Source organism: Spinacia oleracea, chromosome 1, assembly GCF_020520425.1.
Source record: "Spinacia oleracea cultivar Varoflay chromosome 1, BTI_SOV_V1, whole genome shotgun sequence".
In the NCBI taxonomy this organism is placed as follows: Eukaryota; Viridiplantae; Streptophyta; class Magnoliopsida; order Caryophyllales; family Amaranthaceae; genus Spinacia; species Spinacia oleracea.
In genome coordinates this window covers 133,458,615-133,475,318 of record NC_079487.1, presented here as the reverse complement: position 1 = coordinate 133,475,318, position 16,704 = coordinate 133,458,615, and the positions used below count along the sequence as shown (strand labels likewise).

General features: G+C 34.5%; 2 protein-coding genes across 2 annotated transcripts; both read right to left on the bottom strand.

The window, feature by feature from the left end:
* Positions 1–729: 729 nt before the first annotated feature.
* Positions 730–8,046, bottom strand: LOC110793143 (protein DETOXIFICATION 30). Its single transcript, XM_021997983.2, has 9 exons — positions 7,621–8,046; positions 4,938–5,133; positions 3,838–4,183; positions 2,996–3,082; positions 2,844–2,900; positions 2,128–2,366; positions 1,760–1,878; positions 1,100–1,186; positions 730–998 (listed from the first exon to the last, which is right to left on the bottom strand). The coding sequence occupies exons 1-9, from the start codon at positions 7,951–7,953 to the stop codon at positions 921–923; spliced, it is 1,542 nt and encodes a 513-aa protein (XP_021853675.1). The 5' UTR covers positions 7,954–8,046; the 3' UTR covers positions 730–920.
* A 668-nt stretch (positions 8,047–8,714) lies between these two features.
* Positions 8,715–15,827, bottom strand: LOC110793132 (protein DETOXIFICATION 29). The gene is made up of 9 exons (XM_021997975.2): positions 15,395–15,827; positions 13,444–13,639; positions 11,852–12,197; positions 11,247–11,333; positions 11,067–11,123; positions 10,736–10,974; positions 9,463–9,581; positions 9,280–9,366; positions 8,715–9,141 (listed from the first exon to the last, which is right to left on the bottom strand). Exons 1-9 carry the CDS (start codon positions 15,695–15,697, stop codon positions 9,076–9,078), a joined length of 1,500 nt encoding a protein of 499 aa, XP_021853667.1. The 5' UTR covers positions 15,698–15,827; the 3' UTR covers positions 8,715–9,075.
* Between the last annotated feature and the right edge of the window lie 877 nt (positions 15,828–16,704).

Here is a 16,704-nt window from a genome sequence, read left to right as displayed (position 1 = left end):
TTATTGGAAGTAGACTTGATCAATATGAGCCCGACACGATCTGTATATTTGGGCAGCTTTTTTAGGCCCAATTTCGATCCCGACCCGGCATGAAATTACATGATTTTGATGGGATTTGGCAATGTAAAACTACACTTTTGGTTATAAATTTGACCCGGACCGAAAATGGCCCGAAATAGTGGTTCAGGGCACAAAAAATCGACCCAAATCTTGGGCTGGACCCAAACGATGGGATGATTTTTATGTTTTGGACCGACCTGATCCTGGCCTGCCTGTCTTTTGATCCGGTCTAATTGGAAGCACTAGCTTAGAGGCTTGTATTTGTATGCAATTAAGCTTAAGTAGTTTTCTTGACATGTTTGGCTTAAGTAGTGGCAAGGGGATAAAGTTGCTAGAAGAACTTTTAATTCTTGCTTGTTTGAATCGTAGTAGGACTTTTTACTATGAGCCTCTGCATTATAATAATTGTCACGTTTATTTATGTTATTTAATGATGCTCGAATAGTGGTTTTTGCTTGGCTTGGGATAGCATGTTTGTTTTAGCCATACGAAGGTTTTACCGTGCTGGGATCATATGAAGTTAGGATTTTGCATTTACTTGCAATTCTTTACTACTCTATGTGCAGTAAAAATGGCTAGTGCGCTGCATTTTCGATCAGTTTTTGCCGAGTATTTTTTTTGTTCATGCTTTCCAAGTACTGTGCTGGTATGTTAATAAAAAACCACTCCTTGTTAAGAGAATCAAGGACACTAAACTTCTCATGTTCAGCTCCTGAAATTTAGATTTAGATTCTCTAATCATCATCATCAATTCTAATTCTAATCGCGAAATTAGAACTTTGGAGTACAATATTTTCTACTCCCACAGGCTCTAACTTACACTTATTTGAAACCAAAAATACTACGCAAGGAGTAGTTTTCTAAGCTACAATTTCTTTGGTTTTCGCACCATCTTGATGACCTCCCCATTTCCGTATCCTTTCTCCAGCAATTGAAGCCTGCATATAATATCAGTAGCCAAGACGCCCAAGTTGATGGTTAAGGAATCATTATTCTTAATTTATATTCTCGTTAATTATGTGGTTTAAGTTAAGTTTACCTCTTTGTCCCAATTGGTTTTGTAGACGATTGAAAATAGGATAATTGTTTGCGCACATGTACCGCTCAGCATCCCGTACCATATCCCCTGCAACATTTGTACAGATTACGATATATTTTGTTCCAAAAATCAAGAGAAAAATCTTTACTATGGAGTATGTTTTTAAGTGGTTTGTAATAATATACTCGTAACTAAAATCGTTCACGAGGTTTCTTTTATGATCCATAATACTTCATACTTTCTCCATCCCTTATTACTTGACCCGGTTTGACTTTTTGTATCATTTACATGATTCAATTTGACCCTATTTTATTTCTAGTATATGGAAATAAATGTTAGTATATTTTCAAAATACTAATATTGTTGTAAGGTTTTATAACATGTAGTTAAAGAAACTGGTGGTCAAAGTTGTGTATTGACAAGCGTGTCCGGTCAAAACATGTCGAGTATTAAGGGACAGAAGGAGTATTGAATTACTGGGTGTATATATTGTTACATCCATTTAGGAATATACGTTATTAGTAACTTTGTATGGAGTATATGAGTTTATGCCTTCATGCCATGTTTTTCCACTAAAAACTTGGTGTGACAAAGATACCTTAGATACCTCTCCCTCCAACAACAACAACAACAACAACAACAACAACAACAAAAAGTTACCTTGACGCCGAAGCCAAGCACGTATCCGAGTGTGAGCCCCATGGGAATTCCCAATATGTAGTAACATCCAATGTTAATGTATGCAATCAATGCTTGCCATCCAGCTCCAATTGCCACACCTTTGGAAAGCCAATAAAGAAAAAGAAAATCAGTTTCAAAGATGATTCTTCTTCTTAGAATCAGACCAGATTAGAAAAAGTTAAATTAGAGAACGCAAAAAGCACATATAGAAAATATACGGACCAAAAACTAAAAGAATCAAACCAGACCAGGTAAGAAGAACTGAACTCAATTTGTAGACCCAAGATAAACCCGAAAAAACATGAACTTCGTATAACTAAAACTGGTTAAATGCATGTTGGACATACCTGAGAGAACAGGCTGAAAATTGTTGATGGTAATGCTGATTGCAAGAATTGGGGTGAGCTCAGTGACAAGCTCTTGTACCTCTTTACTGTTGGAAAATATTACCGGATATTCTTTTCGATAGATAATCAACATTGTTGCCATGATTAATCCCAGCAAGAATGATGTTATTACTGATACTAAAACTGAGAACTTTGCCATTCTGGGACGTGCTGCTCCGAGTTCATTCGATACCCTTACACTTCACAAACACAATCCATTCAAAGATCATCATAACTTGTTGTAGTGGTAAATAGGCCGGAATGTACTCGCTTGCAAATACTCGTAATATCTACGGAGTATGTTGTTTATATGCCTCGTGCAAATGTCATAAATATAAAAAACAGGATAGATCAGACGAGAAAAAAAAAAGCACTCGCAGAAAACATTCAGACCATACCAGGTGAAGAGAACAAAGTCATAACATTGATAAGCAGAACATGAATGTAATAAAATGAGAAGATGAACTGAGGATGATCAGAAAGATCAAACCAGGACAGACTAGACCAGACCAGAAAAAGAAAAAAAGTATTCGCAGAAAACATTCAGACCATACCAGGTGAAGAGAACAAAGCCATAGCATACAAGTATACAACTGACTGATTTGCAGAACGTGAATGTAATGAAATGAGAAGATGAATTTCATATCGAATGAGGGATCGAGGCATATAGCACATACCTTACGGCTGCATTGAATCCCAAAGCCACCATCATTGACCATCCTAGTATGTTCATGCTGAAATGTAGTTTAGTTCACAATAAGAACTGTTAATTACAGCAATTATTCATGAATTCGGATATAATTAATCAGCATCAGCATTACAGTCTTACCATACTGATAAGGCACCCACCGAAACTTCTGCATCCTTTAAGTACCCCGCGAATAGGATTAGAGCCATGAAATACCACGTTTCTAAGCTGTGAATATTAGTATTGAGATTGAAAAACAAGATGATTAGTTATGGCAGTTTTTTTGTGTATTTCTGTAACACTTTAACAACCGATTCAAATCCTCTATCCCACTATTGTGTCTCATTCCCTATAACATAAATACAGCTAGAGATGGCCAATGATTAGGTAGGGTGGATCGAGGATGGTTGACACAAGGGCACAAGGCCGATACATCGTAGGGCAAGATGGGTTTGGTGGGTCATGGGTCAAGGATGGTCGACACAGGACCGAAGGGCGGATCGGGTCGTGAGTTGTGTCGGGAAAACGGATACGCATGTTGGGTCGTGGGTTAGTGGGTTACGTACGTGGATCGTATTGGGTTGTACTGGTCGAGTGGGATTGGTGGTTTGGACCGGTTTTGAGGGGATGATGTGAGATGTGTAGGTCGGGTGGGTTTGAAGGTGTGTTTTTGGGGCTAATGTGGGTTGTGAAGGCTAGGTGGATGTGGTGGGTTTGTACGGGTCTTATTAGTTTGGACGACTATTTAAGCATAAAAAAGTTCGGGTTGAGCGATTTGTCCCATTGGTCATAAATGGGTCCGACTCCACGTGACTCAGTACGAGTTGTTTCAGACCTGACCACCGCCCATCCCTATAATCAATCACCGCATAAAAGGGATAATAATGGGACACGCAAATGGGACAGAGGATTTGAACAATATAAACAACCAAATAAGAATTTGTGAAAGAGTTAATTAGTCATAATCATAGTGTACGTCTTACCATAACATTACTGCAGAGGCAATAGACAACCTAACAAAGCCCCATAAGTCACTAAAAGCCTTCCATGAAAAACCACTCCAAGCCTCACCACACCTCCCACTGAAAATGTATGCAAGCTCGGCTAAAACTATGAACCACCACGAGGTGTCTAACACGGTGGCTCCACCAGCGAGGCCCCACCCGAGTTTGAGCATGAACAACCACGAGAAAAATGCATGTATTACCAAAGCTACCCCTGTGATTGCTGCCATGGTCATCACCTTACGTTGTGCTTGAAGGAACTTTATAATTGGGAATACCGTCGCGTATGCAAATAGTTGTGGTATCATCCATCTTGCTACCCTACCTACAACGCAATGACAGATCCAGGAATTTATTTTTAACGAAATTGAAAAATTGAGAAATTTAATCTAATTAAAATACGGTTTTTTAAGTTAAAATCACACACAAAACAAAAGTACAGTCTAGTATTTCCTCGTTACATAAAGTTTTTCACTTTAACTAATCACGTGGTCTAACATTTAAAACTTTGACGGTATACTACAAGAATTTGTATCTTTAACGACAACCTAATTACGACGGGTCAAACATCCCGTCGCAAAAGCCTTATGCGACGGGGTTAATAACCAACAAAGACGGGAACAACCGTCGCAAATGTCTTTTACGACGAGTTAACGGCGGAATTTTCCATTAACTTCGATCCCCTTTTATGACGGGTTCTCGCAGGAAATCCCGTCATTAATCAACGATTATTGGCGTTTAACGACGGAATTTTCCGTCGTTAATGGTACAATTTTTTGTAATGGTCATTTATACTCGTAGTCAACATATTAGGAAAAACATTATCTTGTTGGATATCATGAATTCCCCTCAACATAAATTTTCCAAATAAAAAGTTTTTATGCTTATGTTTCATGTTTGCTCAATTACGACATTGTGAATATACTTATAGTTATTGTTTGTGCGAAAATTGTACACTAGCTAGGTTGCACTAAAACGAGTACAGATAGGAACACGATATGGTTGTGTAAACAGGTGATTCCAGGTAAAGGTACATGACATGGTACGAAAAATATATAAACCGCAATAGGTGATTGTACCTGCTGCCTCCGAAATGGCGGGAGTTTCTCCGATGAGGCGCAGGAGCGGGGCGGCAAAGATATAGAGGGGGCTTAGTAAGAGGGCTGTTGTGAACAGGATTACCCAAGACCTTTGCAAGTACACCCCTAACATGTTCAGCTGTTTTGCCCCAAATGCTTGCCCACATAATGTCTCCAATGCACTTCCCATTCCCAGCTTCATTATATTTTTGCAACAAAAAGAATTATTTGGTTAGTATCATAAAATTCATAATTAACAAACTTGTGATTTTGTTAAATTATGATAGTGCATTGCCACTCTTGCTATTTCTGAATATTATTTAGTGTGTGCGAATGAGCCATAAGAGCTCGATCTATTTCCATGTGGAGAATATTAATTGTTTAAAAAGTTAAAAATTAAGATAACGTCCATAATCAATTTATTTGTGCCCAAATTAAACTCCATTTTATTTTAATTTGTTGCTTGATGTAGTATAAACTAAAGGGAAATTGTGAATGGGCTAATAAGAAGTGGCAATAAACACTCCCAAAAACTAATGCATTTATGCATGCATATAAAATAATAAAGTGATTAATTGGTACGAGTATGTTTTAAATAATTGCACACATAAATAGAAAAATTTAGAAATGCATGTCGAAATCATGTGTTAAAAATAAACATAATTAATATTTACTACGTATTCTATACTACGTACGTACTCCGTATAAATTAACGATTTCATTTTTAACTTCTTATAGGTACATAATTTAAAGCGGCGAATATCCTTTTTCTATTGGGGAAGAACAAAGGTTCATCCCACCCCAAATTCTGATGGAATCCGATCCCACTTGTATGACAAAAGTAAATGAAAATGTGATAAAAAAAAACATGATGTAATTATTGAGTTGGACCAGATCACAAATGCACTAGACCGACTAGTAATGGCCACTAGACCAAGAATTAACTATGTCACTCTGTAATTTAAGTGTCTGCTATCGACATAAATACTGTAACTGCTAAGATTTGATTTGTTAATCATGTGATTTGTCTTTTAAATCATTTTCAGCTAATTATTGTACTCTAAGTTTTACACTTTTCACATTAATCCGTTTCATAATGTTCATTATATTATGCTTTGTATTATTTTTACACATAAAATTTATTATCTTATCCTTTATACCCTACAACATTTACAAATTTCTACATCAATTTCTCTTACATTCTTTCTTTTTCTTACACCCATCCTTTTTTTTATACAAATTTCTTTTACTTATAATCATCTACCTTTTTGTACATTTTTCTTCAAATATGTACAAATATAACTGTAAATATCATTATGAAATAGAGGTAGTATTAAACCATCAACTTTACAATTTTTTTTTTTTGATAGTCAGAGATGCAACCTTCAAGGAGTCAACAACTATAATTTGTTAGTAAATCACAAGTCGATAGTTGTAATTAATAACTTCCTCCGTTTCAAAAAAATTACAATACTTTTAGTTTTGCAATTATTTATATACCTTCCTCTGTTTCAAAAAATGTTTGTATAAAGTAATTTTTCCATTTATATACGGAGTAACTTATATGCAACCTTAAAAGCTATCATTTTCTATAAACTTTTGTTTTTGGCCATAAAAACCTTTATAATGTGGGTAAGTTCAACAAATTGAACTTTTTACTCCGTATGATTTACAAATGATTTTATATGGTCCTAAAGACTGTACATGTCTTTTTTTTTTTTTTTTTTTTTTTGACAAAAGATTGTACATGTCTCAGAAGGTAGAAGTGGAAAAATCAACGTTCAAATATTATGACACTGATGACGGATCACTTCATAATTTAATTATACATACACCGCTCCTCCCTCCGTTCTCGAAAATAAGTCCCTCTTAGAATCTTGACACTATATTTGAAGAGAATTATCTAATTTCTTTCCAATACGTATTTCAAAATATATTAATGTGGGATTTTGTTTTGTTCGTCTCATGGTGTAGTTAAACAATACCAACTTTGTTTAACGTACGGATTTGAAGATATTTATGTTTATATTAAGTTGAAACGGGTAAAAAAGTCAAAATGAGACTAATATTTAAGAACGGAGGGAGTATAACATTATACTTCCTCAATTCTTTTTTTTAGTTGACACAATTTCTTTTAATTATCACGTTGTCAATGTAATATTTCAATTATTAATATCTTTTAAACTTTAAATCATTGATTGCAAATTATAAAAAGTATAAATTTATAGAGTATATGAGATAATTATTTCAAGACCCCACATTACTACATTTTTTTTAAAATATAAATCATAAATATAGCAAAAATATATTATATGATTAGTGTTAAAAATCAAATTATGACATTTAAACAAGATCGAAAGAAGTACAATATTAGAGACAAATTTTGAATCTGTATCTCAAACTTGAGCTGGACAACTAAAGTTTTGTCTCTAAATAATGTACTTGAGATAAAATGGTTTTTAAAATTCCGTGACAAATTTGGTAAGGAGTAATAAGTTTGCCAAATCCGTCTCAAAATATACATAGTTAGTTTTAAAATACGAAGTATTAATACTAAGTTGTTGAGATTTACACGAAGTATATGAATAACACCTTAATTAAACGACAATAGTTTTGTTAAGCCTATGTTTATAAAAAAAACCGACAGTAGTAAAAAGAGTAGAAGGGTTGTATTGTGTCTAACCAGAACACCGAATGAGAAGCCAGCGATAACGGAGTTTTCGACGGAAAACGCGGCGAGATCAAGTGTGTTAAGTTGGCCGGAAAAGGTGATGGTGATGGCGCCAAGGGAATACTGACACGTGCGCATAAAAGTAGCTGGTGCGGCGAGGTACATCGTCTTCTTTAACTCCATCCAAAACACCGTTAAAAACACTTTCGGGCTTTCGATTGGTGGGATATCCTCCTCTTCTCCATGGCGATCATCCACAATTGTTGATGTAACTTGATCGTTATTGTCGTCGGCGGCGGCGGCGCTGGAAGATAACAGTGGTTGTTTACTGTTATTATTCTCCATCACTCAAGATGGGGAGGGAAGTGGGGGAATATGAGGATAGGAGGGAAAAGGATGTATGATCATATGCTTATACGAATATTAATTGTATGAGATATATATTGAGATGTGTTGGTAGTATATGTGTTGTTGGGAAATGGGAAGTATGTATGGTCAATTTTTTATTGTAATAAAGGTCTAAAATTTAGTTGTAAATTAAAAAAATAAAAAAAATGTCCAAAACTAACAAGAAAATAATTCCAACAATGATAATAAAAGAAAAAAGTGATTGATTGTCAAAAAGTCTTATAGTGATATAAATCTATAATTGTGTGCATGAGTGTATCAATATGATTCATGTGGTTTATAAACTAATGGTTGCATTACATATTTACATGAGATATACGTAGATCTTGAACAATCTTTAGGTAGGACTGAAATTAAATTTTCGCTACCAAGTACACGATTTAGGAAGCCTGGCCTACTTATGAAAGATAAAATGTGTGTCCCTCTCGTTATTTATTTTAATTTTATCACATTGATGCACAAGGTTGATCATAAGATTTAAAATAATTAAAGTGTCATTTTTATTTCAATTCACGCACAAGGTTGATTGAGAAAAGGTGAAGAAAGCGCATGATCTTGCAAAAATGTCCGTGGTTTCTTACATCGCCGTTTAATGATGTTATTTAGTTTTTTTTGTTTCTTTAATTAATAGCAACAAAAACTGGCGAATAATTTGTCAGAACTTCTCCCCCCTCCTTCGCATAAAAAAGAACAAAAACTTATTAGCAGAAGTATGTTTTATACCACCTCGTACGGATTAAATAACATGTTTATACAATTTAACAATTACGCACACTGCGTAATAGCAAAACACGATGTAATGCCTCAACTTTCTTCCATTGGTTTCTTTTTATGCCTCAAAAGTCAAAATACTATTCCACATAACTTCTAAATGCCATAAATTACCTACTCTTTAAGCAAATGGAGTGTTAATATTTCGCTTTCATATTTATTTTGGTAAAATTTTGTGATGCGAAAAGAACAAAAAAAACAATTTTTTTTTATGGGCGATCTTTAAGAGACAGAGAGATAATAGATTATTCATCAAGCGACCAATGACTCCATCGGCATCTTTCTATTCTATTTGGTGTCACTATTACCATGAGGACCACCCCACTTTCTTATTCTTTCTCCAGCAATTGAAGCCTGCGTCAAAAGCCATAAATCATTGAGACAATTCAACGCCCGTTAGTCTTAAAAGCAACAAATCAATACATTAATTAAACTAATTAATCATGCAATTAATCAAAGTAGTTTATAATAATATAAAGTTTTTTTTTTTACCTCTTTGTTCCAATTGGTTTTGTAGACTATAAAAATTAGGATTATGGTTTGCGCCAATGTACCCGATAGCATCCCGAACCATATACCCTACAATTTGATAGATGCAATTGAAAAAAAACAGCCGAATAAAGCAAATGATGCATTTAAAAGAAAACAAAGTGAGTATGTGTTAATGTTGGTTACCTTGACACCTAAATCAATTCCATATCCCAAACTGAGGCCCAAAGGAATGCCCAATACATAGTAACATCCCACGTTGATGTATGCAACAAAAGCTTGCCAACCTGCTCCAATTGCCACACCTGTGGATACCCAACACAAAATAATTAAATAAAGAATCACTTTTTGTCAATTTCATAATGATAACTACAGAAAATGAAATAATCCAAACAGACAAAGACATTGTACGTAGGGTATGTCGTCTTTGTAGGAAATAATACTGTAAAATCCGAATAAGAAAATATGGGCTGAATATTTGATTTATATGAAGTTTCGACGTGTTATAAAACACTGTCTTGGAAGCAAATTTCGTTACGACTATGGTGTAACCCAAGCTAGATTTAACATAGTGTTCCTCCGAAATGTGCACTCAACTAAGAATGAAATTGAAACTCATAATAATGCTCAGAACATAAGTAAGGGAAGAAAAGAGAGGAGAAAGATAATTCTCGGTATGTCCCAAAATGAGCCCCCAATCTCTGATTTTGAAGCCAACAACCTTTGTAACCGAAAATAAGAAATGAATTGGACAATCAAAACATCTGTAACTGAAAATCAGAATTCAATTGGGCAATCAAAATGGAAACGAAAATCAAGGAACCGTTTTCGTAAATCATGCGATAATAACCATATTAATTAAGAATGTGAAGTGGACTTCGTAACTGATCAGTCTCATAAGTTATGGATTGTCAGTTACGACTTGGCCCAAAAAAGTAGGGCACACCGCGCACGTGCCACGAACCGAACTGGACGGGGACGCGCGAGGGGATGCCTCCTTCTAGCCTACAACACAAAGGATAGTATCATAGTACCTCAAACATTATAAAGTTTGCTACACTATTTAAACTAAAGAAAACTTATTTTTCCTTCAATATAGGACAACTACATTTCTTTTAAATAATAAGATTGAAAACCATCACTTTGCATTTCTATGTGGTACAAACCCATTTTCACAAAAGGGTAGAGTTTCAAACTTTCAATCTTAGACTTTGCATTATATCCAACAGTCTTCACCTTATTTTTATTGTTTATTAGATTAAATTAGAAAAATCGGATCAGACAAGATTATTAAAAGCAAAAATCTCTTGCAGAAAAATATTTAGACCAAATTTGACAAGACCATACCAACCAAAATTTAGAAAAGGCAGTCCATACGCTGTAAAAAGAACAAAGTTATAATCACGAGGGAAAAAGCTATTTAAACAAGAATAAGTTAAGTTCAGCAAAAAGTCATTACCTGAGAGAACGGGTTGAATATTGTTGATGGCTATACTAACAGCAAGAATTGGGGTGAGGTTATACACAATATCTTGCACTTCTTTACTGCTGGTGAAAATCGCTGGATATTCCTTACGGTATATCATTAAGACTAATGACATGATTAAACCCACTAATAATGAAATTATTACGGATACCATAACGGAGAATTTTGCTGCTCTGGGATGGGCTGCTCCAAGTTCATTTGATACCCTTACACTACACAAAATTTGTATTCAAAATTATTACTATGTTAGCTGACATCCACGTATAAAAAAAGTATGTGTATTATACGTAGCTCGATAAATTACCTTACGGCAGCATTAAATCCTAAAGCGACCATAATTGTCCATCCTAATAAGTTGACGCTGAAATTCGTGTCAACAAAGAAATCGTTAGACCATTCATCATGTAAACTTTTTTTTTTTGGGTGTGTTTTTGGTAAATTATAAATCGATGCTAATTTAAAACAAAAGCACTACGGTACGTACCAAACAGACAAGGCATCCACTGAAATTTCGGCATTCTTCAAATATCCAGCAAATAGAATTAGAGCCATAAAATACCAAGTTTCTAAACTGTGTACAATGAGACAACAAGTATAATTCAAGTATGAGTAATAATAATTTCGAAAAAAAGATCATGGACTAGGATTCCGAAAACATGTACGAAGTATTATTGTACTAGTACTAGTGGTAGTAATCTTGTCCACCATACTGTCATGTTAAGATATTTGTGGGCTGGGTTGGCTTGACATGAAAATTGAAAAAGTCCGACCCAACACAGACACAAAATGGAAGGGCCGACGCAAGCACGAAAACATGGTTGTGGAGCCGGGCCCTGGCCGCATATCTTTTGGAAAAAGTACGACACAGGCCGGCACGACAGATCACAATAAAGTATGTAGTATTTTTTTTCAAAAACTGATGCCATTTTTCAAAAAAATTGATTTTGTCTTTTAGTGTTTGTCTTTGACATATTTTATCGTTTTGTTGGCTAATATATTTTTGTAAAGACATCTAACATGGGAATAAACTTCCTCTGGAGTAGAACAAGTAAAAAAGAACGACTAGAGTACTAGTCATAGAAAAATTACCATAACATCACTGCAGAGGCAACAGATAACCTAACAAAACCCCATAAATCTTGAAAAGCCATCCAAGAGAACCCACTCCAAGCCTCTCCACACCTCCCACTAAAAATGTACACAAGCTCAGCCACCACTATCAACCACCATGAAGCATTCAACACTATAGCGCCACCAAGGAGGCCCCACCCGAGCTTAAGCATGAGCAACCACGAGAAGAAGGCGTGCACGACCAAAGCCAGCCCGGCGATCACCGCCATAGCCATCACCTTGCGTTGTGCTTGTAGGAACTTTATTATAGGGAATACCATTGCATATGCAAATAGTTGTGGGATCATCCATATGGCTAGCCTTCCTGTCAGGGGCGAAGCCAGGATTTTTTTGTTAGGGTCCCAATAAAACAGTTAGACTTTTAATTTTCAAGGTCTTAGTTATTTACAGTCTTAATATCATTCGAATAATATCAAAATGTTCTATAATCATGAAAAATAAAATGTTTGTGAGTGAAATAAAATAATACAATATAGAAGAGCAAGTGTTGAGGCTCGAATCTTAGACTTCATGACACTTATATCAAAAAAATCAAATACACACAAACATCAATTAGCTTAGTTTTAGATATTTATCTTCAACATTAATTATGTAACCAATTCTTTTTAGGGGGGGAGGGGGGCCATCAGTCATGGCCTACCCAGGCACCCCCTAGCCTCGCCACTGCTTTCTACGGTGTCATATCCGGCGTATGTTTGAGGGTATTTTTGACATTTTATGTTGACACTTAGGCCCTGTTCTGTTCACCTTATTTTCACTTATTTCAGGAAAAAATAAGTTTAGATAAGTTCAGCTAAGTTCAATTAAGTTCAGATAAGTTCAGATAAGATAAGTTCAGGAAAAGTAAGGGTTGACCAAGTACAATTTGTAACTAAAATAAGTTTTGATAAGTTCTAATAAGTTCAGATAAGTTCAGTTAAGTTCAGATAAGATAAGTTCAGGAAAAGTAAGTGAAAATAAGGTTCATAGAACGCAGCCTAACACTATATTACACAAGGAATCATACTACCTCGTTTCAAAATAATTTTTACACTTCTTTAGTCTATAATTTCGTAATTTTTGTTATCATGAAGTTTTATCATGAAAATGTACCATCTTATCCATTCACCCCATAAAATTTACGATTACATCTTTCCAAATATTTTCTCTTACTTTTTTTTCCCTTTTCTTACACCCACCCACAATTTTATATTTCCTCCGTTTCGCAATAGATGTATCATTTTTTTTTTCACGTATCCCAACATGTTTCTTCGAACATTAATATCTCTAATTGCGTGTAAGAAAAAATTATAAAAAATTGATGTTTGGAATCCTCACATTGATACGAATTTAAAAAGATCTCACTTGACTATGTTTGTTTTTACATAATGTGAAAGAATAATTGTCAAAGTTAGTTACTGAATAGTATCCAAAAGAGAAACGATGCATCTATTGCGGAACGGAGGAAGTACTATCTAGATCTTTTACTAATTTATATACATGTTCTCTCATTTGACTTGATACTTGTGCAAATAATAATTATAAAGATCATTATGAAACGGATGTAGTACCTGCAGCCTCGGAAATGGCAGAAGTCTCCCCAATGAGCCTAAGAATTTGGGCTGCAAAGATGTAGAGTAGGCTGAATAAGAGAGCTGTAGAATTGAGGATGACCCATGACCTTTGCATGTAGATTCCTAACATCTCAACTTGCCCTGCTCCAAATGCTTGTCCACATAATGTCTCCAACGCACTGCCCATTCCAATCTTCAAATCACATTTTGGTTACTTAGTAGAATAATCACATTGTCATCCCTTTTTTCCCATAAAATGTTGTTATAGTATTTCTTATATTGCACGAAGAATCATAAACAATGAATACCAACTTTAAGACATCCAAATGTCAATTTTTTTTGTCCTTAAAACCTTAGTACTCCCTCCGAATCTAAATATTTTTTCCATTTAGAATCTTAACGCTAATTCACAATGGAAGAGAATCTTATAAATTACGTTCAATATATAAGAAAAAATATATTCATGTGGGGTCTTGTTTGATTTGTCTCAATAAATACTTCAACATTATGAAAATTTTATAATTTTCAATAACACGTAACTAGAGATATTAACAATGTAAAATGTGCATTGATATATATGACATAGGAAAATGAGAAAAACATTTAGATTCGGATGAAGTATTTTGTAAGCCATTAGAAAGATCAAGGTAACAGCTAAATGTAGTGTATAAGAATGTCCATGATATTTGACACAATGTCTTATCATAAAACGGTCACATACTTTCTCGTTTCTTTCTTCTTTACAAATTTTTATTTCTACAATGTTCACTTTAATTGTTTAAGTTATGGATTAAGAAAAGTAAATGTTAAAGGGTAACGAGTAAAAAGAAATGGAGAAATATTAGTCCGTACATATGTTATGTTATGTTATGTTATTTCTCCCGATCCGAATAAATTATAACGGGAATCATTGTTGTATTTTTGTTAAATTAGGTAGGGACCTAGATCATCCAATCACAGTGTTGTTGCCACCATTATTAATCCATGTCAATTTATTACGACAAAATAATACGAATATTGTTTAGGTTTCCGAGGAGCACAACGAACAACCGCAAACACAATCTCGCATTTGTTTACAACAGTTTTGTGCTCACTCACACAGTCACACGTGAAATCCACAGTTGAATTATTGTATGGGCAGCCTTCTTTTACAAATTGTAGACCACAATTAAAATTTTGATCATATTCTCACTATTATATCTATCAAAAACTATCAAGAGATATCTGGTTAGATTCGTCTCGAAATGTACTATACAGAAGTTCGTGCAAATATTAAGTATAAAGATTGTTTTTAAACAGATGTGTAATTATTACTCTTTTTTTTTTCTTCTTCCAGTTTTTATATAAAATGACACGCACACATTAAGGCTCCGTTTGGTAGGGCGTAAAACGTTTTCATTGTAAAATGATTTTCCATGGAAAATATTTTTCAAGGGAAAACACAATTCCAAACTAGTTTTCCTTTGTTTGGTAACTTAAAGGGAAATGGGAGAAGATGGTGAAGATTGAGGGGAAGAAAGGAGAGGGAGGTAAGGAGGAAACAAGGAAAAATGGTTTCCCTCCCTTTCAAATGTAAAAGGGTTTTCCACATTTGAGGGAGTCATGTAAAATAGTTTTACATCCCTTACCCAACCAAACAACGTAAAATGATTGAAAAGCAGAAAAATAGCTTTCCATGAAAACATTTTACATTCTACCAAACGGGGCCCAAGTGCTAAACACTTATTCCATATAATTGATCGAAAAAGTATTTGCGTTTGGAAAATGGAAATTTATCATAAAATTACATTTAGAAAAGTGACTATTCTCCACGACATTCCAAAATAGTAAACTCGTGAGCGACTTTACTTAAGACTTAGTCAATAAAAGCAGGGAGAAATTAAACTAACCCATTGATAGTAGCTCAAAATCAGTTAGAAAAAGCAGGGAGAAAGTATATATAACGTACCAGAACACCAAAGGAGAAGCCGGCGATGACGGAGTTCTCGACGGAGACGGCAGCAAGGTCGAGCGTACTAAGTTGTCCAGCTAAAGTTTGTGTGATAGCGCCAAGGGAGTATTGACAAATACCCATGAAAGTAGCAGGTGCTGCTAAATACATAGTCTTCTTTAACTCAACCCAAAACTCTCTAACAAAGTCTTTTGGAGATTCGATGTATGGAATATCACTATCTTCATTTTCCGACGCAACAAATGACTTGTCATCGTCATTACTTGGAAGATGAATATAACCTTCAGTATTGTTTTCCATTATTACTCAAAGAAGAGGGGTTTAGTTTTGGCGTTTGGGGTGGGAGTTGGAGAGAGGCCACTTTAAAAGCTTATGAGTGGAAGGAAGCTAATAAAGTGATAGGCCTTGGTGAATGGTGGGTAGTCTCATTCATCAAATTTGGGGACTACTACGTGCTCTATTTAATATTTATGACTATGACGACGTTGACGAGTGATACAACATTACAAACAAAGTACTACGTACTTCCTCCGTATTTTAAAAAATATACACTTTGATCGGTATATAGTTTTAGGAAAGTGAGTTGAATTTATTAAAATAAGATGAAAGTGGGGTAGTGGGTGAATTATTTATTATAATAAAATGATGATGTTAGTAAGTGTATGGACCACAAGTAAAAGATAAATATTAATATAATTAGAAGTGGTGATCAAAACATGTCAAAAAAGGAAAGTATATTTCTTCAAGTTAAAAATACCACTTGAGCTATATTAGTATATTACAACTGTGTTTTATAATACATATTTAATTTTTAAATATATTACGGCTCACGGGGGACATAGTCCCCCTAATTCTGTCCATGTATGCTTAGTGCTTACTAATGTGTGGAGCGATCAACTACAACTCTATGGGTGGTTATTCTCCCTTTTCGGGTGTGGAGAGAGTCATATAAGACAAATGATGTAAATGAGATTTCATGTCAACTTTAGTATTGCATATTGCTTTCTAAAACTTTAATTAACTAAACAAGTTGTTATCTATGTAGGCTTTATTTTTTTCACCTGACTGATTTTTCTAGTTTCAGATCTTGTATGGTGTGCTTTGATTTGGTTTGAATGTTTTATGTGAGTGGTTTTTTTTTTTTTTTTTTTCTCATTTGGTGTGGTATATTGGTATGATCTTATACGATTTTAATGACTTGATCAAATTAATAAACAATAAGAATAATGTGAAGAGAATATAGTTATAGTCCAATCTTACATGTATTAGTGAGTTAAAAAAAACAAGTGATGTAAACGAGATTGGTT

Excerpts from the sequence above, each read along its gene's own strand:
- LOC110793143 (XM_021997983.2), bottom strand. The coding sequence starts at position 7,953 with ATGGAGAATAATAACAGTAAACAACCACTGTTATCTTCCAGCGCCGCC. Across the intron at positions 5,134-7,620 it reads GCTTCTCATTCGGTGTTCTG|CTGGGAATGGGAAGTGCATT; the intron begins GTTAGACACAAT and ends AATATAATGAAG. Across the intron at positions 2,901-2,995 it reads GTGGGTGCCTTATCAGTATG|CATGAACATACTAGGATGGT; the intron begins GTAAGACTGTAA and ends ACTACATTTCAG.
- LOC110793132 (XM_021997975.2), bottom strand. The coding sequence starts at position 15,697 with ATGGAAAACAATACTGAAGGTTATATTCATCTTCCAAGTAATGACGAT. Across the intron at positions 13,640-15,394 it reads GCTTCTCCTTTGGTGTTCTG|ATTGGAATGGGCAGTGCGTT; the intron begins GTACGTTATATA and ends TGTGATTTGAAG. Across the intron at positions 11,124-11,246 it reads GTGGATGCCTTGTCTGTTTG|CGTCAACTTATTAGGATGGA; the intron begins GTACGTACCGTA and ends CACGAATTTCAG.